At 34.3% G+C, this 25681-nt stretch overlaps 1 protein-coding gene across 4 annotated transcripts in view; it reads right to left on the reverse strand.

Annotated features, from left to right (window-relative positions):
* LOC111039100 (nucleolysin TIAR) overlaps positions 1 to 25681 on the reverse strand; it is a 345265-nt gene that overhangs the window by 24306 nt on the left and 295278 nt on the right. For all 4 annotated transcript variants that reach the window (XM_022322531.1, XM_022322614.1, XM_022322459.1 and 1 more), the window contains one exon: positions 18336 to 18438. In XM_022322531.1, coding sequence (XP_022178223.1) covers positions 18336 to 18438 — 103 coding nt within the window. The remainder of the gene's footprint in view (positions 1 to 18335; positions 18439 to 25681) is intronic.

Here is a 25681-nt window from a genome sequence, read left to right on the forward strand (position 1 = left end):
ATTATAATATATCATGCGGCGATGAAAATATATTTTGCGTTTTCGTTCGAATATTTTTGAATCTCAACGGCGGCGGCGGCGGCGTCGAATCGTAATTTTATTATTATTAATTTCTGGGCATCGCGGTTATTCACATAGTTTGCACCACGTCGAGCGATAACCGTGTGTAATAATTTAAGACTTAAAAAATACAAAAAAAAAAAAAAAATGAAAATAAAAACACGCATAACATCAAAATATAATATCAACTAATAATATATCGTCTAAAAAGCAAGTCGTGTGCAATATTTCCGGTAAATTAACCCGAGCGTGTGTTCGTAGAAAATTGGATTAAATGTTTAACGTTGTATTATATGCCCACCGCTATACACAGATAATACGACTTTGATTGATTGCCGTTTTATAAGCGTAAATATTATAATACGTTATATTATACGTTTGATTTACTACAACACCAAGTCACCAACATAATATTATATTATTATTAAGTTATATGTTGTTTGTTTGTTTATATTTTTCCACGACAGCAGTGCGAACAAAAAAAAAATCGCGAACAACGGTATTTCGCGAACTCGATTTGTTAAAGTCAAAATACGATTTAGTTCTCGTGGCAGACAATAATATATAATATTTTTGTTTTTGTCAATACAGCGAGCGTCGGAGTGTCCGAGTGTGTACATATTATTATTATTCGTTGTAATTATTATAGGACGTATATAACTCGCACCATCTAGCTGATATCATTTAGGGTCATTGTTAAGACGAAACATTATTTTACGTTTATTATTTATTAATTACCATTATTTATTTTTTCCCCCAACTATAATTTCTTGTAATAATAATACTAGCACGCTCGAGTCCCTTTATTAATATAATATATAATATTATAGTAATATGATGACGTGTGACAAAATAGTCATACGTAAATATATGTACAAACGAAAAAGAGAGCAATGGCGTAGCCAATGCTGGTGGTTAGGATGTAGGGGTCATTGAATAAGTTCTCCATGACTGTATTTATGCGAAATATATATTTACTTTAAGTGTTTGAAGTGTTTCAGATGTATAAAAATTATGTTGTCATATGGTTCCATTTCATTTTTGATAATATATTATTATGAAGACTGATGATACATCTATAGAGAGTATATGAAGCCCCCTCTTAAGTTATATTCAAACATAAAACACCCATAACCAAAAAAAAAAATAGTTCCTACATACCCGAAAGGGGGTAGGTATATTATACTATTTTGTTCGTGTGTGCGATGTGCATACTAATGCAAAGTGATTGGATAGACACTTGACCTGCAGTGTTCTAAACTATTTCATTTCGCGAATATCATAATATTATAATGTTATTATCGTGTACAGTATAATAAATGGTTTATTTTTCCGTCTATATTTATATTTCTTTCACGTCATTGTCGACCCGAACGGAAATTATACAAAAAACGAATATATACGCAAAAAACATAACGTATTTTGAGGTATGCGCACATCAAAATATTACAATAATATAACAATAATACAGGTAAATATTATGTAACACAGTCGGAAACATTATGCTGAAATAAATAAACCGGCAGCGGCGACGATATTATAGAAATAAATAGTAATTTTTGCCGAAAGAGAGTATAATATAACATTATAGCCGGAACAGTCAACTACAGACTCGGAGACGGTTCGTGACCACGTGACTAAAGACGGGCGAGAAAACTCAAATCTAATGTATTATATATAGAACGATGAAAATATTAATAATATATTGTACGTATTGTTAAATATACGTTGTTTAACCGTCTGTATAAAAAGTCTGCCTCGAGTTAGCGGAGAGTCTTATTCTCTGTCACGCTCTTATCCAACGTCCTTACCCCGAGGGGGGGGGGGGCGGGGGTGGACTCGGAGCCGCGTATAATGTTGTCTTAGACACTGGCTTGCTAGCGGAGAAGCACTCTTCTTCCCGGGGGAAACGTTTCGGCGACGCGTTGGGGGTTGGCGACGACGCCGAGTGGAGCGCACACCGCTGCCATCAATCTCCTCTCTCGAAGGCTCTTCTATACACACGCCGTATATAATATTATTATTACAATCATTATTATGATATGATATATTATAATAATATATGACCGCGGTATATGAACAAGACACTATATTATTATGTTCTCCCGACCGTGGTTCGGCTATGTATACCTGTATAACGTGCTTGACGATAACATGTATTTCGCTGCTATATATAAATTGAATCGAGGATTGTGCCTGTGACGTGTGCACATATATACTTACTGGCATGCGAGACGTGTGTCCCTGGACTCGGCCCCACAGAGTGTTTATATAGTGCGAGAGTAATAATATATTAGTCTCTCTGCGACCCCGAGGAGCGCAATAGGTATGTATTACGATATTCGTGAATATTTGTGTGCATATATACGCAAGCCGCCAACGGGCGTGCACGACCGACGAAAACTTTTATAATATAAATATAATATATATATATGTATGTATCATTTTCGCGTACGGAATATTATATTATTGGAGTATAACGTTGTTTTTTCGTTTTTGTTTTTTTGCACCGAAAGGATAAACGAAAATACGATATAATACCGTCTACATATACGTGCCCGCTCTCGTACGTATTATGAGTTTTTAAACCCCATTTTTTTTTTATCCTTTTTTTCGGATTCGCACGCTATATGGATTCCACACCCCCACACCGTAAACCCCACCTAACCCATCACACCATAACAACCACCGCACTAGCTCGCAATTCAGTGGTAGTGGTGCAGGTAATAGTAGTATTCGTACATGAAGAGTCGGTGGCAAGGGTTGAATGGTGTGTGTGCGGGGGGGGGGGGTGAGGGTTAGTAGACCAGCCGCATATATATTATACACAGCGCGAGGAAAAAAAACGCATTATTGTAACACTATAATTAACCAGACGAATTAATATGCATGGAAATGGAAAACAGTTTTTTTTTATTCCCCTCCGCTAATTTCCTTCAAAGTTTAAACGTTAATACGAAATAAACTCGGTGCCGTGCCCTGAAAACGAGCCACAGCAAGAAACACACGTCATTATAATATTTGGTTTTAAATATTTTGTTTTTATATTTCATATTTTTTATTTCCGAGCACCGCTCGCAAGTTAAAACTCAATAGACGCACGTGTTCGACGCTATGATTATTATACAACCTGTCCAACTGTACGGACAACTGTTGTTCCCCTACTCCTGCAGTGAAACGTATATAATGACCACACCCTATTCCTAGCTCCGGTGATGATTTAAATACAATGTAAAAAAACTATGAAACGTACAGCAGTTAATAACACCATATCATAATATTATAAAATGCTCACGCTGGAGTAAGTGCATAACGTTGCCACAGCAGACTTTAGTGAATTTTAAAGTATTATGCATAGCTAGGTAGTATTATGCATAGCTAGGTACCTACTTATTACATCCCAATATCTCAAAAATAATTTAACGTCATAGTATTATTGCATCCGGATACGTTTAATGTGGCGTGTTGTATGGTTCTGGTCTGCGCAATTTAAGGTGGCACATATTAGTACGTAATGTTTGTTTTGTTTGGGAAGCGAACCTTTACAGGACTGTATATATTCCTAGCTGAGAAACCAACTATTAACCGTTAAAAGAAGTGAATTTTTTCTGTTCAACATAGGTTTTTTTCTCATAAGTAAGATATCTTAAAAAAAGAAAAATGATTTCGAGCGGACAAAGTTCTCATATTTTTATCGTGACAAATGGGTTTTTTAAGTATAGCTATTGTAGATAATCTCGGCTCTTTCCAGTGCCAATTGCAAGCCCCTTTAAAAAAGGTTTTGTAGCTTCCTCTCGAGAGCAATTCACTTACATCGTTTTTATAATAATATTTATATATTATACAATAGGTATACTCGTACATCGTTCAACGCGACTACAAAATCGTTTAATTTTACTACCTATGTTTAGAATAAATTTATACCAAACATCGTACAAAGTATAGCTACGAGAACTGTGATAGACCTGAAAAATTAGGTTTTAGTCATTGAATAATTTATCAAAAAATAATATTTAAACATTTTGACTGTCTATAGTACTATAAAATAGTCATTCCTTCAAATTACGGGAAAAATGAATGACGGAATTACCAAGTGGAAAAAAATGTCATTTGAGAATTAAAATAACAATTTACTTCTTCTTCAGATGGTAATAATAATATGATTGAGTGAGTGATTTTACCCATTTCTAAATGTCGATCGTGAAAAAAGCGAGGCCTACAATCTTGCATGCAATATTATGTACATATATTATAATATATTGGGTATGGATCGTGTTTTTTTTTTATTATTATTTATTTCATTTAATTCTGGCTTTTGAAAACCATTCCACAGAATTCGAACATCGAATAATATAAAAACGGCGTAAGCATTAAACAAACATTGTCGAAATATTATTACAAACTACGCGAATACAATATTATCGCAAAGGGTTTATAGTTGCACGCGTGTAAGCTATAGTGCAGTCGCCGAGTAATGTTTAACGTCGAAACCAAAAAGAGACGGTCGTCTAAATGATTAGAAATACCTAGAGCGAGAGGGAGATGGGAGTGTACTGAGGGAGAGAAGGGTGTGGGAGTAGTGAGAGAAAGAGTGGAAAGAGAGAGCGAGAGAGACATGGAGAGTGAGAGAGAGAGAAGCAAACAAGATATCGCGTGACATTTTATCAGTATTAAATTTCACGAGGTCATTTTCACCCGGAGAAATAAAAACACAAACGTCGACGATGACATCGAAGGAGTGTAATCTACTTTATTGCCACGCCACAACCACCACCACCACCACCACCACCACCACCATCGCCCCGCCGCTGCCACTGGCTGTGGCTTAATCTAAATTTCTTGTTTACAACAAGTAAAATGTTTTATTTGTTGGCGTGTTAATGAAACAAGTGCGGATGCGCAGACAGAGGTAGACGATAGATGCGTTCGGATCGGCTAAATACTGACTAGCGGTAACCGGTAGTCCAATCCAACGCTAATACGCTATACAAACTATATCCTTTTATTTTTTTATATAAAAGAATATTTACAATTTGTGTTGGAATAGAACACTACAAACAAACTCTATTCTATAAAGATATTAGTCAATAAAATGTAATATTATTTTAAATGTGAAAATATACTAATGTCGATGGAAAATAAATATATATTCAACTATATGACACATTTAGCTCGACGACGCCGACTCTGAACGAACAATTATTTCGAACCGAACGACAAAACAGATATACCTACGATTGACGCAATATTGTTATTATTATATCTGTAGACAAGATATTATAGGTACATCGTTATACTATTTTTATTATTATTATTATTATTACGTGTTTGTCGTGCGGCGGCGACATTGAGTCGAACGTGTATATAAATTGCAATTATTATTATTATCACTGCCAGCCGTCGAGGGTCATTGTCTCGTAAAACATTATTAATAACGAATTAGCGCTTTTATCAAGATTAACAGTATACATCTCTTCACATTGTGTTCGGATTGAGCATTAATAATAATTAACCATTAATAAATCGGGCGCGATTAATATTAAACGACAATCACCACGATTCGGTCGGCGGCTGTGTATAATATACAATACATACATAATGCATAATATATTATACAAACGAAATGAAACGAATGACTTTTTAATCAAGCGTATCTGAGGTTACAATAATTATCAACATTATTAGGGGCTATATTGTTTTAGGTACATGTTTTACCTGTATTTCACATTATTATCATACTACATAATATATTGTTATCAGTATGATAAGACGGCGGTAACGATTTCTAAAAAATACGATTTCCCGTAAACCATGGCGTGCCTACATATTTTTATGTTATTACAATACCTATAGTATGCATAATGACTTTATGAATATCAATCTATAAGGTATCTATATATGTATTATTAATACGAAAAAACGTTTTGACTTACCAATAATTCCGCCTATATCCATAGTAAGGAAAAACAGATATATCATGCGAAAAGTATTGTAAAGTTGATTTGCACAAAACCAAAGTTCAAATGATCGGTATTTTGATGACTTTAGTGCAGGTAAAATACAAAAATAGGAATAATACAACAGAGGTGCCATCTGTCAAGTGTATAAAATTCAAAAATTTAAGGGGTGAAATACAAAAAGCAGTAACCTAACAAAAAATAATAGTTAATATTACAGTTAGTTCTATTGAAATGTACACATGAAAAAGGCATCTTGCGTTTGTAGATAAGTTCAAAAACAAGAATACGAAATACCTGTTTTTCATGTAGCTATTACAAAAAGTCCAATAATACGAGTTAAAGCAGTGAAGCACAGACTCGAACGACTAGTGTATGTGATGAGAAATTCAATATTTAGAGCTTGTTGGTTTTACAATTAAAACGGTTTTAATGGTTGAATTTCGATCAATGAACGATACTAGTTATTATTATTATTATTATTATTATAACACAATTTTCCGTCGATCGTTGAATGTCTATTTTTCCTTCGTCACCGAAACTAGGAAGAGATAAAGTTCATCGAGATTGAATTGGTACATTGTCCGAACAATTCAATAGAATTCGTTAGCTTTTTGGAGTCGATCGGACAATTTGCTGATGCACGTGACGAGTGAAGGATTTTTGAGAGTTCGTAATGATATAACATACTCAAATTTCATTCACCCGACTAATAGGTACTTGACTTTGATATTATAGAAAATTATATTAGGTATATAAAAAACCAAAATTATTTATTTTTAATTTAATTAACTGTTTCTCTGTATTATTTGTTTCATAAATCAACAATATTATAATAAGTAGAATTTGTGACTCATTTCTAACATGCAATTCAAAACACCAGAAAACGCTCTAAATATGCAGCTTTAGAAAACAGTATTTGTTAAAAATACTTCAATTATTGTTCGAATGCAACTTGTTTTTGTATTATAAAACAAAAAATGCAAAAAATGAAAAGTAAAACTTTGTATGTAATTTAACCAGCCTGTGAAACAAATTTATATCTTTCCAAGAGTATTCCACACAAACATCACAGAAAAAACATGCAAATGCAAGAAGCTCCGAACCCTAATAATTATAAGTATATTTGCTATCGAGTTGTGTACACTTTGCGTGATTCGTATTTCGTATAATGTATTTGATAGGACATAAACGATTATTTTTTTGACGAAATAATTAAACTATAATAGTCTTCACTTGATATCCAGACACACACCCCCTCACGAGAGCGCTCGACATATCTATTGTGTTCCTTGGTCGCCCACCCGGGCTTTCATACCAAACATCATCGTCGTATTAAAGCCGTCGTAGGTAATCGCAACCAATTAACTAGAATACCCCAAAAACGGCAAGTCGGACCGCCGCTGCACGCAGAGTTAACGGGCGCCACCCCTACCACGAGTCGGGTAGAAGGAGCATCCCCTGGCCGCCCCTCTCCGAAATACCCCCTTCCCACAACCAGTGGTGTATTAGAAATATAAATATTAGGCAACAATCGCAAACCGTATACATAAAAGTGTGTGTGTGTGTGTGTGTGTGTGATATATAGTCACGACGAGTGGTCGGTCGCTCAGAGGTGGCGTGACGGTGGTGAGGACGAAGGGACATTCGCAGCGAAAATAATACAAGCGACAACAATGCATGGCGCGGCCATGTTTGCTTTTTGACCGAGTACCCCGTCAACCACTCCACGACCACCCGTCGTCCGGAACGTTGATGAAAACGTAGATTATATTGTTACTATTATTATTTGCGAAGTAAAATTCGTCTACACAGGAGCGCAGCTCGTGACGTACGTATTATTATTATACAAATAATAAACATGTATAGGTACACGAGACACGTGGCGCCGTGGGCGGAGTGGTGACTGCTGTGCATATAATAGTATAAAAATATATTTATTATCATATACCTATAATACAACTATAATACATTCGCCACTAAACTGTCCTCCGTCACGAGATCGAATCAAACGTTTTTCTTTCGGGCTCGTTGTCACTCCACCGCCGCCATAAGTACGCGCGTTTGGTGTATATTATTATATTACAACGAAAAAACTCCGAAAGTTTATTTTTTTCCCCCGGCACGGACAGGATCTATGTTTAAGTAATTGCGGTGATGGATGTACGATTGTTCGTTATGATAACTGCATGATGGATCGGCGGTAAAGCTCGTGTAACGTTTGGGCGGCGAGGAAGTGATACGGTGGTGATGGCGGAGGAGACGGTGGAGGTGGCGGTCGGACGGGGCAAGAAACCGTACAAAGCGGGGAATCGGGGTGAGTTTGGCGAAAACATATGGAACATAAATTCGAAACGGCAGACAGACAATTTAGGCGCCAACGTTTTCGGGCCGAGATTAAACGTTTGTTTTATTTATTTATTTTTATATCCTCGAAAACAAATTTCGGCGAATAAACTCTCATGATATTCACCCCCGGTGACGTGACGTTTATGTTATTTTCTATTATATTGTCTTCAATTTATCATATCGTAAACCGTTCGACCTTATTGGCGGCGTTTTTTCTCGGCAGAACATTATATTAGTGTACAGTCGTAGACACAATTTAACCAATCGCATCCGTCTGTTATTGGTTTTACATTAATTTATCTCATAATACACATACTCCTTTCGACTAACGTGTCGCCGTGTCTATCCATATGTTGATTGTGGTTTTTTTTTTAAATATTATACATCAAACGCCAAGGAAACATAATTCAATTATAATCACGCACCTATTTGTTTTTTGTAAAAAAAAGAAGAGAGTCGTTTGTAAATTAGTGCGTTTTAAATCTCAAACGCACAATAAGCAGTTGTATTGTTTGTGGACGAAACAATTAATTAAAATGGTATCTGCAAAACGAATTTCAACCTTATACTTTGAACCTTTCCTTTGACCAAGATAAACGTCTGTTTACTAAGTAAACTTTATATTGTTTCAAAAATGTTGTCGTCAAACATAAGAGTATCTTGTTAAGGCTTTTTTTTTACTTCTCATTTTAAATGCAACCAAAAGTTTATCGCAGAGTTCTAGTTATTAAAACTTTAACGTGCAAAAAATTAAAATTAAATTATCTTAAAACATGAAACTAGGTCAAGAGAAAAATTGACGAAAAATTATCAAGTGTAATATATTATTATATTATAACCGAGAGCAACGAAGCAGTGACTTATTTTAATATCCCCGTGTGCACCACAGTCGCATCGGGAGGTTCCCTGAAACACAGAAACCCTTTTCTGGTCTCGTACGTCCTAGCAAACACAACTTTCCACTTTGAAACATAATTTCAGACTAAAATGATACCAGGACAAATGTTATTTCAGAAAACTCTGAAGCCTTTAGTAGTTTAGCCTCAAAGGAAGATTTAAATATTCATTGAATTTTTATTGATTCGACAAATATTTTTACAAATAATAATGTGTTCGAAAAGATCACAAAAAAATATGAAGGAAAATAAACATTGATAAATCGAAAATACAAGAAAAAAAACCATAACCATGTATTTTTTTGATTGAGTTCTGTTATTTTAAATTTATTTATTTGTATACGATTAATATGACATGATATAAAGTATAGAACAGGTATTGAAATATTATTGTATATTCTATACTCTAATGGCATAAGAGAGGGGGTAAAATATGAAAAGTATAGATGTGATACTTTAAATTTTTATGGTACGTAATATTATATTTTATCATTTTTTAACGTATTATAAAAACTATTATCTTGAACCAAATCTAAATTACCCCCGTAAGTGTATGTGTTTTTCAATTTGAATAAAAATGTATTAAAAGTCTGTAGAGTTCAACAAAGTAGAAAACCTATTTTAATGTAAATAACATATTACGAATTAAATATTATGCAATAAGGCAGTTATCAATTATTGTAATTGTACGTGTTCGTTAAAAATTTTCTAACATGTAGATTCATCATTATAATATATTAAACAGATAACATAGAGTATAAGTTATAATAATAAAGTTATGAATATTACTAAACTTTGGAAACATACTTAAAACTATTTTCGTTTCCTTACTAAGACGTTGTACATATTTCTGATGATAAATTACATGACACTAAGTCACCATATGTTTAAAAAATTCAGGAAATGTCGATAACTGTTAATGGAATGAGGAAATGGACAATTTTGGTTGAATTCTACAATGGTATTTTAAGATTTCTCAAGGTACATTTATGATTTTAATGTACTTATCAAAATTAATACAAACAAATGTAAATTTCTTATTTAACTGTATAACGATAAAATATGACAGACAAAAATTATTTTATGTTATAATTATTTTGTATAAAATACTAGCAGTACCGACCAAAAAGGCTACTGCACGTGTACGTATATGTATGTGAGTTCATGAAAACGATATATTTTCACTTTTTGTTATACACAGTATAATATACAAATTATACGTTGCTCCCTCGCAGGTCACATTTCCATTATTTAATTTGCTTGTCTTTACCCCGAACCGTTTCGTTGACTGTTCCATTGCGAAATCAGGAATAACTTAGCCACAATTAGGCAAGGAAACCGGATACTTACGGAATTTCCGAAGGTAAAAAAAAAATGGTAAAATAAAAATAAAAATAAAATATAGGGGAAAAATAATGAGTCATTTATCATATACATAAAAAAAAATATGTGGGGAAATGAGTGGGATTTATAAATATATTTACACGTCAATTCACATTCGCGTGTCTAACGTTATTTGTCCCGCGCACACATATATTTTCTAACCCTACTCCCCTACGCAGTTTTCCGATTATAATAGACTTGTAAAGGCACGGGGTGTTACAGGGGTGAACTTCGTTTAAACTTACAGTGTATACATATACAAGTCGTACCTCTTCGACCCAGACGACTACAACTCGTGTCGTCATATTGTCTGATAGACTTTTATTTTATAAAATATTAGCTTTTTATATGTTATCATCATTATAATACAATGTAACATTTATTTTCCTACCAAAATCCGAAAATCGCAAAACCTAAATGTCCTACAGTTTAAATGTATCTGTAAGTTGCGAGAGTAGTAATATAATATAATTATAATGTTTAATCTATATAATGGTTTAGAACCAATAGTTTATGGTCGAAATACGTTGAACAGTTGATAATAGCTGTTCTTACAATAATAAATGTGTACGTATGTATTTTATACAATATACATTAAACATTAAGTCAAAAAATGTTAGGTTTTATGTATTAGTGTAATACATGAACACTAACCCCAAGTATAGTTTTACATTTCCAAATAAATAACAGAATAATTAAACAGAAGGAAAGTCATGTTATGATAAACACAACAAGTATATACATGTATAAATATGTACAATATTTATAATTAATATATATATATATATATATGTATAATATTTATGATATACAATATACATACATTGTGTGTATATTATATACATGTATATAATATAATATATACGTGCAAAAACATAGTGTACCGAATTTATACATTAATTATACAGTATGTTCCAGAATGACGTAACTAGCAGTGTTATTTTAGACTAGAGTAGGGATATTTTTAATGTGGTTTTAAAAATATGCATACATAATATTTCCCTTGTCTATAATATTACACTATGTTTTAATTATATTCGCCACTATTATAATTAAAAGATGTTCGCCCCCTTCCTCTACGAGTTCGAACATAAATTAAACTTTTCATTACACTTTATAACATTAGAAACATTTTCAAAACAACCGTTTTCCAGAGATAATTTCCCGAATTCGGCGTCGGTTCAAACACTAAAATTGTGTATTCAAGCTTATTTACAAAAACAAACGCGTGCAGATAATATTATAATACTACATATAGATATTGCTCAATAGCTGGGAACTACCTACGTTGAATTTAGGGCACACGTGTACGTTCGTCATAATAATATCGCACTGAAAGCGGAAATGCGCAGTTGGGTTACGTCATTTTGAAACATTTAACCCGTACGCACACAGTGAGCAGTGGGCAGACGATATTGTACCTAAGTGTGTGTTATCACACCTACGCACAGAAATGCAGCTGCAACGAGAAAGCGATAAGACGGAAATTTGCCAAATACGCGGCATAATGCGGTCGAACGACAAGCAAGAGAAACAAAAATTATGATTAAAGTTATTTTTCCATTTATGATTCGTGTGAGGAGTAAAAGTAAAAAAAAAAATGTAATATACGCCATAAGAATGTTTTTTGTGCATTTATTTATATTCTGCCAGTATGGCTGGTTGGAGGGGTGCGGTGGCGGAAAAGTTTTACCAAAATATTATACAGGTCGTGGACGGAATTGAAATAAGTCATTACTACATTCTAAAATTAATTCGGAATATAAATAATACAGACGGGGGAAATAAAAACTACTACAACAATACCCGGTAACATTAAATTGAATGAAAACAGAAATATAATTTCGGTCTAGATTACCCCCGCAATATGTTTCCTATCAGATGCGAGATATATTGTTTAAAAACTAATTTCCCGCAAATTTTGCGGGAGTTGAAAATATATTGTGTTGTTTTTGTTACCTTTTTCTATTCCGCATTTTCCTCGTGAAACCCTCCATAAGCAGTTGCAGCAATTCGAACGAACGCAGGAACACACGCTGAATCGCCTGAATCAACAGTTAAACCCGTGGGCCATGATTGTCGTAGGACGCCGACGTAGAAGTAAAATGCCCGAACAAGCGAAATGGAAAATGCGGGAAAAAGTGTATACAATATTATGTTATTATTATTTTTTTATTTTTCGGTACCTCTATTCGTGAAACGTCCTCCGAAAGTAAAAAGCAAAATCGATAATATTGCTGTGAAGTTTGGAATTATTAGAGGGAAACACGTAAATCGTTTCTAAACAAAATAATAAAATATGGATAATACATGTACATAGTAGTCTTAGGAAATACAACACGACAGCTACAACCTTGTGTGGTTGGAAAAACTATATGTACTGCGAGGGGGGGGCAGGAGGTTTCAATGGATTTTAAAACACTGAGCTGGTGGTGTATTTAAGAGGAGATGGGGTGAAATTTACCCCCCGGACAATTTGTTTTTAAAAACAGTTTCTTGAATTCCAATAAAATATTAACTTTTTGCAGGTTGGTATTTTATAACAAATTCTAAAAATATACTTCCCTTCCTTAATTGTGGTTGGCGTTTGAACTTAAAATGTTTTTTATGACGACAAATAACAATAACGCTGACGCCGCTTACATATTGTACGACAGTGGATGGTCAGAGTATGTTACGTCAACTTCACTGTTTTTGTAGCATGAATTACAATTTATTCTGATCGGGGTGCAAACATTTATATTATCTCATGAAAATATACCTACTATAATAATATTAAAATGGTTTATACTTTTAAGCGCGTGAAAAATATAAAAAGAGCATGTCGCTGTGACGGCTGCAGCTGCAGCGAATGCGACCGTGTGGTGTTAAGAAAAAAGTGTCAAGTACATTCAAGTAATAAAATAAAAATAAAATGTGTGTTTATAAAAATCATATACCCGTAAAAAAAAGGAACGGGTAATTTTTAAAAATCTTTTCTAGTAAAATGATTTTTTTTATGATGAATACGAACTCAATTGGTTCATAATCGAGGGACAATTTTTAAAATTAAAATCGCCATAGTTCCCAGCTTTCTTTCCTTTAAACATATTTTATAGTGATGAAATCTCACATTTTAATCGAGTATATATTATGTGTCTAGTATAGTATATAATATTGTGAAAGACAATTAATGCCGATGTGCACGTTGAAAAGAGCAAACAAGGTGTACAAATTTAATTCCATCTGCAACCGACGCGTTTTAATATAATATATATTTTATTTGACCCGTTTTAGCGTGCGGCTAATATATACAATATAATGTAATATAATATGCAAATCCTTCTGAAATCTTTATCATCCTTGCATATATGTGTGTATGATTTTCGTTAAAAGAGATGGTAGTATTTTAATGTCGTATATAAAAAAAAATGCATATTACTCGGAGGACTTTCCTCGTATTTATGAAGAATTTTATTAGAAAAATGGAAAATATAATGCTGTATACACTGCAATGTATAATACAATAATTTTTTTGACGAAGAAGAAGAAGAAAATTAAAAGTTAAAAATTGATTTATTGTTTTATAAGGTTTTAAGTAGGTAAAAGAAGATAGAATGATATATACTAATACTAGATAAATAGATACACTCTTCGTAAGGATCATAATTACAATTATCTGTTATATTTGACATAGTTCATTAATAATTAATAAATATATTTTTAGTTTAATCCACAAACATAATATTTAAGGAACACGAATTAAATTTGAGATATAACTCTAGAAAATTGCATCTAGATGAATTTATGCAGGTTGTCATCCAAAATACGTGCCTGTTTGTGTGTGTGTGATGTACACCGACCGAGTTAAGTCCGCTTTCAGTTGTACCAGCTGCATTATACTCGCGCCCGCGGTCGTGTGTCCGTTGTTTGCCATAATAATAATAATAATAATAGTAATAATAGTAATAATAATAATAATAATTATTATTATTATTATTATACGCGCGTTATGACCGTCCGCCATTGCCATTTGAATCAATTATTCAAATGCTCCTCGAGTCTCGACTAATTAATATACACGACCCGTCGACGCCGTTGTTATTGTTATAATATTACGATAACCGACGGTTAAGAATTAACCGGATTTCGACCGTTTCCTGTAGATTTTCACCATGAGCGGCGGCAGCGGAGCATTATAGCTGTTTCCTACATTATATATTTGACCAATGTCGTCCCCTGATAACCAGAGTAGTTGCTGGCTAGTGAAATGTTTTCTTAACTATTATTTAATATTTTCTCTCAAGTTGCTTCCCTGGTTATCCAGAGGCAAGTGGAGTCTTAAATTGATAAGTTTTCGAAATTGTAATACATCCCTCCACTATAATAATCACTAAGTCACCGAATGCAGTGTTATAATGTACGGTGCATCAGTAAGAGTATTTAAAAACTGTTGTAAATTAATGATTTTTCAATGAATCACAACTCACAGTAACCATAATATACAATAAGTACCACGCTGTTGGTAGTTTAATGATCTATATATGATAATATCGGTTAGGTTAGGTTAGTGAAAATAATCTAATATGGGCTTTTATTATTTAATGCTAAAAACATTTACATATTTGTTTGATTGGATTTAGATTTTTTTGAATTTTGTCGTACAAAAAAAGGAGTAATTAATTAACTATACAATATTATGTTAAAAGTTAAGACGATCTTAGTAGGTATAGATAGTATCAATATTTTTCGTTGTATCTTTTGACCGCTCCAGTCACAACTTTAAATACTTTTTAAAAATTATTACTAGATAATGAACTAGGTACTCGTTGTTTTTACTACACTATTTCAGAATTCTCGGAAAATTATTCTGCTTTCGTGTGTATAAAATAAAAATGTACAATGTCGTTCAAAAAAAGTAAAAACTTAAACAATTACAAAGATAAAATAAATAATAACAACTCTGTTTCTTTTCGTAACGAAGTTTTGTAATGCTTTCAAACGATGTTAAAAAAAACTTTAATACTTTTTGATGTAATGACTGCTTACTGCATAACAGTATGATGATCGGTATTATATACAACTATAGTTGAACACGTTGCTTTTAAAAATATCACCTATCTATTGTAATTAAAATGGTCTTATTATGCATTGTTAAAATAAGTAAAAATTGGTTTTATACCACCTAAAATTAGAATTTTTTTCAAACAAATCCTGCATATTTTATGATTGACTTTTTGATATTACTTACAATGAGTTGAAGACGATAAAGGCATTTAGTTAGAAAAATCAAGTGAGTTTTTTTCGTCAACTAGCAATTCGAGTTATTCCACTTTGTGTTATTGTATAGAGTCATCGACCACCGGAGGGCCGAAGTTGTCAAAAATATGATGATAATACTCATAATATATTATAATAATTTATCGTATAAATTGCACGCGACGAAACGTAATACTTGCTAGTAGTCGTAATTTTTTGAAGCACGTCCTCCTTCAGTCGTTACAACACTTGTGAGCACACGAAGACTGATGATGAGGAGGTGGAGGAGGACTATGGAACGTTTATGTCGTCGTGTATAAAAAAAAATCCAAACAGACGGAACAAATGTGTATTGTGAGTTTTGTACATATTGCATCGCTTCGTTGAAAATTGATTTTGTTTCAGAATAACATTTTAATATGATCTTCCTCCGATCTTAATACCGTCTTTGGAATAGTTGGCCGTAAACATTTTACGGCACGATAAACATAAACGTCTATATAACTAACCATTAACCGAATACGTATAATATATAGATTATATAGCTTTTGATATTATTCCGAATAATACCTATATATCATAAGTAAGTTAAAGAGATTTTTAAACAAACCTACTGTGCATGTACAATTATGTCTACCATAGAATATATAAAACAATAGTTAAAACTAGATAACTTATTCTAATTTTAAGCATATCAGTAATCAGTGTACAGTTTTTTCTGATATCTTAAATGGTCTTTGCTGTCGTGGATGCATTGTTTAATAAGAAAAAAAAATTAACCAACTTACCTACATTATTATTTCCACTCTAATTTGAGAGAAAAATACAAAGCAATATTAACTGATAGGTAAGTACTTTTATATGACCTTATAATATTATTTCTCAGTCGGACAATATCTATGTGAACGTTTTGGTATGCAGCGAGTTGTACAAGCAATCAAATATTTAAATTACAAAGTTAATAATATTTTAAATCTAAATGATGGTACGCGATACAAAACATATTTTTAAAATGCATATTCATCTCACTGTGTCAATTATTTGAACTGTGACAACGTTAGGATTTTTCAAAAAAAAAAAAAACTCATTTAATATAATCCTATTAAACTATTAAATAATATTACAAAATATTTTATCGAGTACTAAACTCGTGCCGAGCGCGTTCGAACAATATAAGCCCTCGGGTTTGCAAGCTGTTGGGTCTGATAAAATATCGTACGATCGTCTTAAGCTAAAATATAAAAAAAAAAATCGCACGTTTGAACCGAAATCGTGGAGTTTCGAGAAGAAACGTTCACATGGAAGTCGAGCCGTCTGAAAACGGAACGGAATATTTTACACGGGTTTGATTTAATTTCAATGGGATCTGACAGCGCTCATGTGCCGTTCGTTTGCAAAATTCAACACAAACACGTTGCAGTAATGTAGCCTGAAGTGTATTCACATATTATTATTATATATTATGTGTACACAGCCGGCGGCGTGGCAGCCAGCGTGAATCGCCTTGGGATATCTGACACATATTTCTTTTCCTTCGTCTCCCCCTCCCCAGGATATAGGTGAGACGCGCGAGCGGAGACGGAATACAATTTGACATGGATAAATGACGGTAGAGTTTCTACTCAACGCGCGGACGTCAACTAGAATCAATCAGTTTTCCCCGCGGCAAAGGGACGATGTTATGACGCGAGAGCGGCGGAGCCGAGGCCCGCACAGCCTGGTGGCGTGATGTTCATAATATTTTTCCCATTCCACGACTTTCAGAGATTTCTTGCCGGGGGGAGTCGGTGTAAGTTGTACCTAATGGTATTTGATAATAATAAAATATAAAAAGGCCCTATTTTTCCTTTTGCTGTACACACTGCAGCATTATTATAATATGATATTATTGTTCATAATATTGTACATACACCTGCTGCAATATCCAACGGGCGTATTTTAATATCCGTTTATTCCTGGTAACGTTGCTACAGAACAAATTACGCAAAATACATCCTTGTTGCCGACCGCCACCGCCTGTTTGGCCTGTTTGATTGCTTACGATATGAATAATGAAGTGCAAAACCTGGTGGGGTCCTTGCACACACACAAAAGCCTTCGGCTCGGCAAACTCCCGTGGGATACCTGCAGGGCCTTAAGACCCTCCGCGAACGTCCCCTACTTACTTTGATCACCACCCCACCAGCAACTGTGCTGTATGTGTCGGTGTAGAAATGTACCACCGACTAGCAACAAACTTGACGCCGGAGACTTTAGATCGAAAGAAACAACAACAACAACAACAACAACGGCCACAACAACAACAAAAACAACAAAATGATAATATCGTGTAGGCACGATAAAAAAATTTAATTTTAAAAATGATTCCAGAGGTTCGAAATCAAAACGACCACAATAATAATGACGTCAAATCAAAAAACAAAATGTAAAGCGCTATTCGCGGTGTACTCACAGTCGGTTTTTAACGTCGGAGGTTTTCTGGTCGCCCAATTTGTCCTTATGCTCCTGCTGCCCAACCACTGACCGTTCATCGCGGCGATCGCACTCTCGGCTTCCTGCGAACATCACAAAAACATCATCAACAAGGTTTATCACAACATACAGTCTTATAAATATATATATATATATATATATTATGTACAGTAAACAATATTTCGATGAAGTATATATATATATAGCTACGTGTATTACAGCTGCATGCAAAGGGAGGAGACATAATACGGTCCTACCGACCCTTGCCGCCGCCCTCCCCCCCCCCCCACCAAAACCTACAAAGTCTCGGCCGTGCCGTGCACACACGATCGATCACCACGACGGACCGCTCGGTCGACCATTATTATTATGTTCTACGAGGTCCACATCGGAATAGAATATCAATTACCCGGGTACCGTTTCTGACGTGTATTTACCCTTCGGACGCCGTGTCCATTATATTGTTATTACATCGCTTGGCGCAATAATTAATTGTCAAAATATTATTATCATTGTACGAGTGCATCACGGAACATCACTGCCGTACAACGCTGTGATATTAGTTGCCTATATCACAATAACATAAGCGCATAGACTGCAAGTCGGATCGTCATGCTGTGATATGGATGCAGGCAATAATATTGCAGCAAGGTCCAGGGCGATTTTACAGCTGTAGCTTCTCGAATACAGATGCAGATATAGTCGTATTATATATACGTGTGTACATAGTATAATAGTGTATCATATATTTTGACTTATAGGCGGTTGAATGTGTATTATTATTATTATTCGTATCGACTGACGTGAAGGGGAGGGGGCACGTGTCGTCGACGCCAAGGCGCGGGCGAGTGCGAAAAATTGCAAATGAAATTTTGCTCACCACAGCTCGTTGAACTGGCAAATTGCGATTGGGCTGACGTCTACTCCGTTTTGATATCCCGTTCATTTCATAATAATACCAATAACAAGCGCGTGATATTATCGATTCGTAGGTACGTCTTCGTTTTTTCGTGTTAAAAAAAAAAAATCCATTTTCCATTCAAACGATGCTCTGCACGCCGATAAGTCACACAAGCACGGTGTTGCTGCGTGTATTACTTTCATCGTTAATACCGTTGAGTCGAAACGTTTGACTATATTATTAAAATACCACCTCGGCGAGTGTATACATTTTAATTGTATATATTTTGTTTTAATCGAATCACGCGAACATCGATTAGCTTTTACGCTTAAATTATACGTTTATACAATAATAACAATAATATGCGCAAAGAGCAGTGTAGAGGAGAGGTCTGATGACGAGCGCATAATATTATATCGAACTCGTTAAAGACAATATTGCGGGTATTGTACGCCAAGAAATATTCCGTTTTCGGACTGTTACGTTATGAATACCTACCTCCCAAAAGCTGTACCTGTCGGTAGAGACCAGCTGAGGGGGGAGGGGGGATATTCGTAAAATAATCGAGTATTATACCTCTATAGCTACTATAATATACCACACGACAAAATTGTACGAAAATTATACAACGAGGAAACGAGTCCGACAATAACATAATAATTATTGTACCCATATCGTTACGATGATGGAAATATTACCGTCCCGTATGACATCGAAGTTTTTGTAAAATCGTAATAATATTATTATTGTACCACGCCACCGATGTTTGTTTACATTGCTGTGGTTAAACGTCATACCTAAGCTAACTAATAATATGACTAATAAGTGGTAGGTACAAGTATCGCGCTGTCATGTCGGCCAAACATGCGTTTATCAAATTGTGAAGCGGTCTGCTTTTATAGAGCATTCGTTGTGATCGGTACACGTGTATACGCACACACTTCACATTAACACTGAAGTCGGTTTTTTTTCAATGGCAATACTTATAATAATTTATAATTTATCCGTAGACAACCGCCAAAAATATTTCCAACACAGACCATCTCCAAACCCTCTCCAATTCGACTTTTTAATTTTCAATGAACTCACTTGAGAATATTTTTATTTATCATTATATCGTTCAAAATGCAATTTATTAGTATAACGTTAAAATTATGTGTGCCAAATTCAAATACATATATATTAAACTCATAAGTCCTAATACGGTATGTATACTGAAATATGAGATACATTATTCTTGGTATTATTATACTGAATCTCAGGGGGTTAATAAAATGAAGTTATCAGAAGCACAATGATTAAACAATGCAAAACAAGGATTGAAATATTATGATACGATTTACTACTGTTATATTAATGTGTTACTAATCTTCCGTTTTTAGGTAGCAAACCCTCACAAAAAAAAGACCAATAGATAATGTCTAATTGTTGACAGGTTCTAATTCAGGTTACATAATATAGTTGGTGACTGATTAACTCACTGTTGTATTAAATTGCATACTGAACATGGAAAAACCTACTGTATCCAATGATTATACTGAAGGATAATAAAGAACAACAGAACAAAAATGCTGATTCATAGAAATTCGCTTAATTTGCACATACCTACTACAGTAATAATATTATTATAAGTACCTCTATGTGATAATGTTGCGAACGCGGCAAAAGTGTCGTCGTGAAAGGATCATGTTTTTCCTTTACGTATTTCGAGAATATTTAACATTTAACAGATGCGACGAATGGAAAAGAAAAGAAAAGAAAAGAAAAGAAAAATCATTTTTATCGTAACTCTCGTATAGTATATATATTATATTGTGCCCTTAATCATCGATTCTCGTCAAATATATTTCGAGTATAATGACATTAAGGCAACCCGTGGTCGTAATCATGAGAGCACATCGAATTATCGAGTTAAAAACTTTTAAGTACTTAACAGGTTATAGCGAAATGTCGACTCGTATGGTGACCACATTGATATATTACATTATCATATCGATACATATTACTATACCGCATAGGTATACTAGTATACTACACATATAGTAGTGACCCAGAAAGGAACAATTTTCAGTGATGGTTAAGCTCCCGAGGAATTTTTTTTTAATGGTTTATTAATTATATACCCACCCTGTATCCTATTATGGTCTTATTGAATACGGTTTTAGGAGTTTGAGGATACTATAATTATAGGCTTCTATTCATGCTACAGTACTGCACTATACCGAATATTGTGTTGCCAATAATATTATAGATTACACAATTGATGTCGAAAGTATTTCGATCTGTAAAGATTAATGAGGATCAGCGGTCAATAGTAGGTATTATCACAACGCAGGTCGGTCTTATGTCAAATACGACTACCAAGGTATGTGTATAACGTAAATATATTATTATGCTACACAGTATTATGGAGTGTACACTCTCTCCGGTTCATTAAACCTTTCCGCAAATGAGTTTTATCCCTTCACAGTAAAAAATAAATAAACGAAATAAAGAAGTTTATATCGGAAAAAGAGTTTTTCAGCCTCGATGGTTTATACGACAGAAAATTAAATTGGCTACACGTGGACGACGGTGGCAGTACTACAGCCATTGCCGGATTTCGGGCGGGGGGAGTACATCATAATATACACCGCGAGCTTTAAAAAAAAAACATCGGGAATTTATGGCACGCTGAAAACGGCACTGTGAACTTTATTTTTTTTTATAACCAAAAAATATTATCTTTATTCGCGTGTTTGTTAGGCGCTGGAGGGGTGGCAGTGGCGGTGGCAGCAGCGGCGGCGGTAGTTTTACAATTTTCATAATATGATACTCAATATTTTACGCACACGCGTATATCATCAACGCGTTTTTCGCCTTTTATCTTATTGAATTCGAAACGATATGTTTTTTTCCATCGCCGCCGCCCAAAATTCCCCCCTTTTTTTATTACACGCCTACAAAGGGAGCCACGTTAACGCCACTGCCTCCACACAGCCGCCACGGGCGTGACCCCGTTTACAAGACAATAAAATGCCGCTACACGTTTGTCCCATCAAAACGACTTTACGGCCAAATTTTTTGCTAGTGCGCGTGCGTGGCCGAAAACTCCCGGTGCGTTATGTTGAGGAAAAAACTCCTCTCACGCACTGAAATGTTATGATTATCTTTATTGTTATTATTTTTATTATTATGTACAAACACCGAATCCACGGGTGACTCTCCCCACTATCGCTATTATACCAGAGGTTACGTATGGTACGTTTCGTCTATAACCACGTTTGTGGTGTCACATACTTTTACACTTTTTCTTGGTACCCACAAATCTCGCGTGTTCAACCGATAAGCTGTGTTATAAAGCATTATGATGTATAGTCTTCAGTGTTCTGGAGCAGGCTCATGATTCATTAATTTACAGGCACATTTTGGAAACGTGTACCGTAAGAATTTATTTGTGAGTGATTTTGAGATGTGCGGACATGTTACTATTATTAATAAATAATATTATTATGCCATGTGAGGTCTTTCGTCAAGACAGAATTGTACTGTGAACTTAACTGTCTATCGCGAACAGTAAACACGATACAACATGCGAATAATAAAAACTATTACGGGTAGTTCGTGTTAACATATTTTAATAATAAAGAAAACTAATAATCAAAATAGATTCGAATTATCGAATACACCATGATATTTTATACAGGTACCTAAATACATATTGATCGGGAATCGAAAATGTTGTCTTGTGTTTGCTTAGAATGTGGTTAATGTCAGCGTACTAGTATATATTATATGTACAACGTTTGACACACAGACACAGCGTTGGTGGAAAGACGATATCATCCAATTCGTGGCTGTGGCTCTAGTGCAGTGTGACGCCTATTTTACTTATTATCACTATTTGATTTATGACAGAACTGTCAAAAACGTCGAGGGAATAGAAGTGAGATTATACGCACACTCGTGTATGGTGTGCGATAACCCGCCACACATGATTTCGATAATGAAGTCGCAGGAGGGTCGTAATTTGCGTCGACACGGAGACCAGGTCCAATTTCCTTCGTATTTAACGACGGCAATGTGTTCTCGTTGAATGACGTGTAAAAAACGATACTCTCTGGGTCCGATATTCGATTTATATAAATAGCGTAGGGCGGGAAAATGCTCCCCTAACCCCCCGATCGACGAAAGGTCGTCGTGTTTAAATTGTAGACCAATCCTCTCTGGCGTTTTTATTTTTTCCAGACGACTGATTGTTACATATTATACCTACTGGACGATTACGATATGGGCTGTGGAATAGATTTCACCATACATTGTTTGCAAAACCCTCGTTTTTCAATGCAATTCAACATCCACTATGTTAAAATTATGTATTTATTTATTGATATTACTCGATCGCATCACGAGATAATCAAGTTTTACTTATAGTAGAGTATATTATTATAACAATAATAAAAATCGAAATATTTAAAACGTATTACGAGATAAAAAGAACAAGGTGAACTGGAATAAGTAACTATAGGTTTATATATGTTATTATATCGACGGATCACAGTTGAAAAATTAAAGTGAAGTACCTATTATTGTTTGAATAGATTATTCTCTAAGTACCTATATGACTTAATAAAATAAAGTACTTAATAGTTGAATTTCGGTATAGATTCTATATAATATCATATTTAAGTAAGTTCATATATGATGTAGTTCTATACAATACAAATGGCACCAGAAATCATTAATAATCTGGTTTTCAAAAGTCAGATGCCATAAAACAAAGATGACATCATATTCATAATATGGTACAGATTTTCTGGAAATTGTAATATAGGTTTTCTTTGATAGAACGAAAAATTATTATTTATGTCAGGAATCAGATAACAGGTTAAGTTATTCTATGGTAGCCTTTATCGTATTAAACTTGTGCATGTGCATGTTAACAAAGTCTAAATATGATTCGATTAAAATATTAGCTATTTTTCAAGCACCTATTGGTAGGTTTATAAACATCACTACTTTGTTAGTATCCAAAATCACATTCAACTATTGAGGGTATAATATAAGAACCGTAAAGTATCACTTTTCAACAGATATACCACTAGCATTAAAGTCTTTCAATAAACGCTTAAAGACGTGCCAATTAATACAACAAATCAACCCAATATAATTAATGCACTGGTGATTAAAGCAATTTGTACCTCGGCCGTATAGCCAATGGATCTGAATATTTGACTTTGGTATAGACAAAATACCAAGTTACAACTATAAAGGCAAATAATATGGAAAATACAAAAGAATATAATGCCAACACAATATTGTATACCTCATTAGTATCGGCGTTATATTGTACATTCAGTATTATACGTGGCATTAAATGATTATATATTTTTTTTATCAATATAGTGTTTACTGGTAATATTGATGATTATTTTTGTAGAAACCGAAAACTACAATTTTAAGCGAGAAACTAGTTTATGTAGGCACTTGTCAGTTTTTATAAATTATTGCTTGGCATGTAAACATTTCAATGATTTAATTAAATAATATTTAGTAAATTATTTATAAAGAATTTACAGTTATATGACGAGCCGTCATGCATAATATTTATTATATGGCTTTAACGGATTTTGTTCTCGAATGAATTGTAAACAATCGTCGTATTACATATTACTATGATACAGTACACAAATATTATATTATATTTATATTGGCGTTAGATCATAGTATCAAAACGCTCCACAATTATATTGATAGTTAAATAAATTATTTTATAATTTGTTGAATTCAAAAAAAAAAAAATAAGAAGACATCAAGTTAATTTAACTAACAATAGTGTAAGCAGATCGTAAAAATCGCGAGAAGGTGTCGATAAATCTGGCTAATAGTACATTATAGGATTTATTCGTGTGATTATTCGACTAAACGGGTAGGTAATAATCGTTGATTGAAACGCGAAACCGACTGGTATAATAATACATTATTATTATGTCGAACCGACCTTGGCACCTTTTCGAATACGGTTATGCTTTTCACCGGGATGTTGCTCGCGTTTAAGTGAAACAATCGTAATCACCTAACGGATACCTGGTTAAAAGTGTACGGTCGCGGTATATATTTTCTTTTCCAACAGACGTTTGTGAGTCTCAAGGTCGGGGCTCGGCGATGCGCAACAGTTTCGCGTGCAAACGTGTGGGGGTGAAGAGGCGATGGCCGACTCACCCCATGGATCCACGAGTATATAATACTGCACATACGCACCCAAACTTCTACAATATATTACTTTCATCCCTCACGACCCGACATTAAGCCGCCGACGACGACCCGGCCTAGTGGGTCTCGATGACGACGGCCCCCCTGATCGCCCTGCGTGCTTGCCCGCAGCGCCGTGGAGGGGGTGGCGTTTATCTCAGAGAAACACGCGTATACGTGACATATATATATAA

Source organism: Myzus persicae, unplaced genomic scaffold (assembly GCF_001856785.1).
Source record: "Myzus persicae strain clone G006 unplaced genomic scaffold, MPER_G0061.0, whole genome shotgun sequence".
NCBI classification, from domain to species: Eukaryota; Metazoa; Arthropoda; class Insecta; order Hemiptera; family Aphididae; genus Myzus; species Myzus persicae.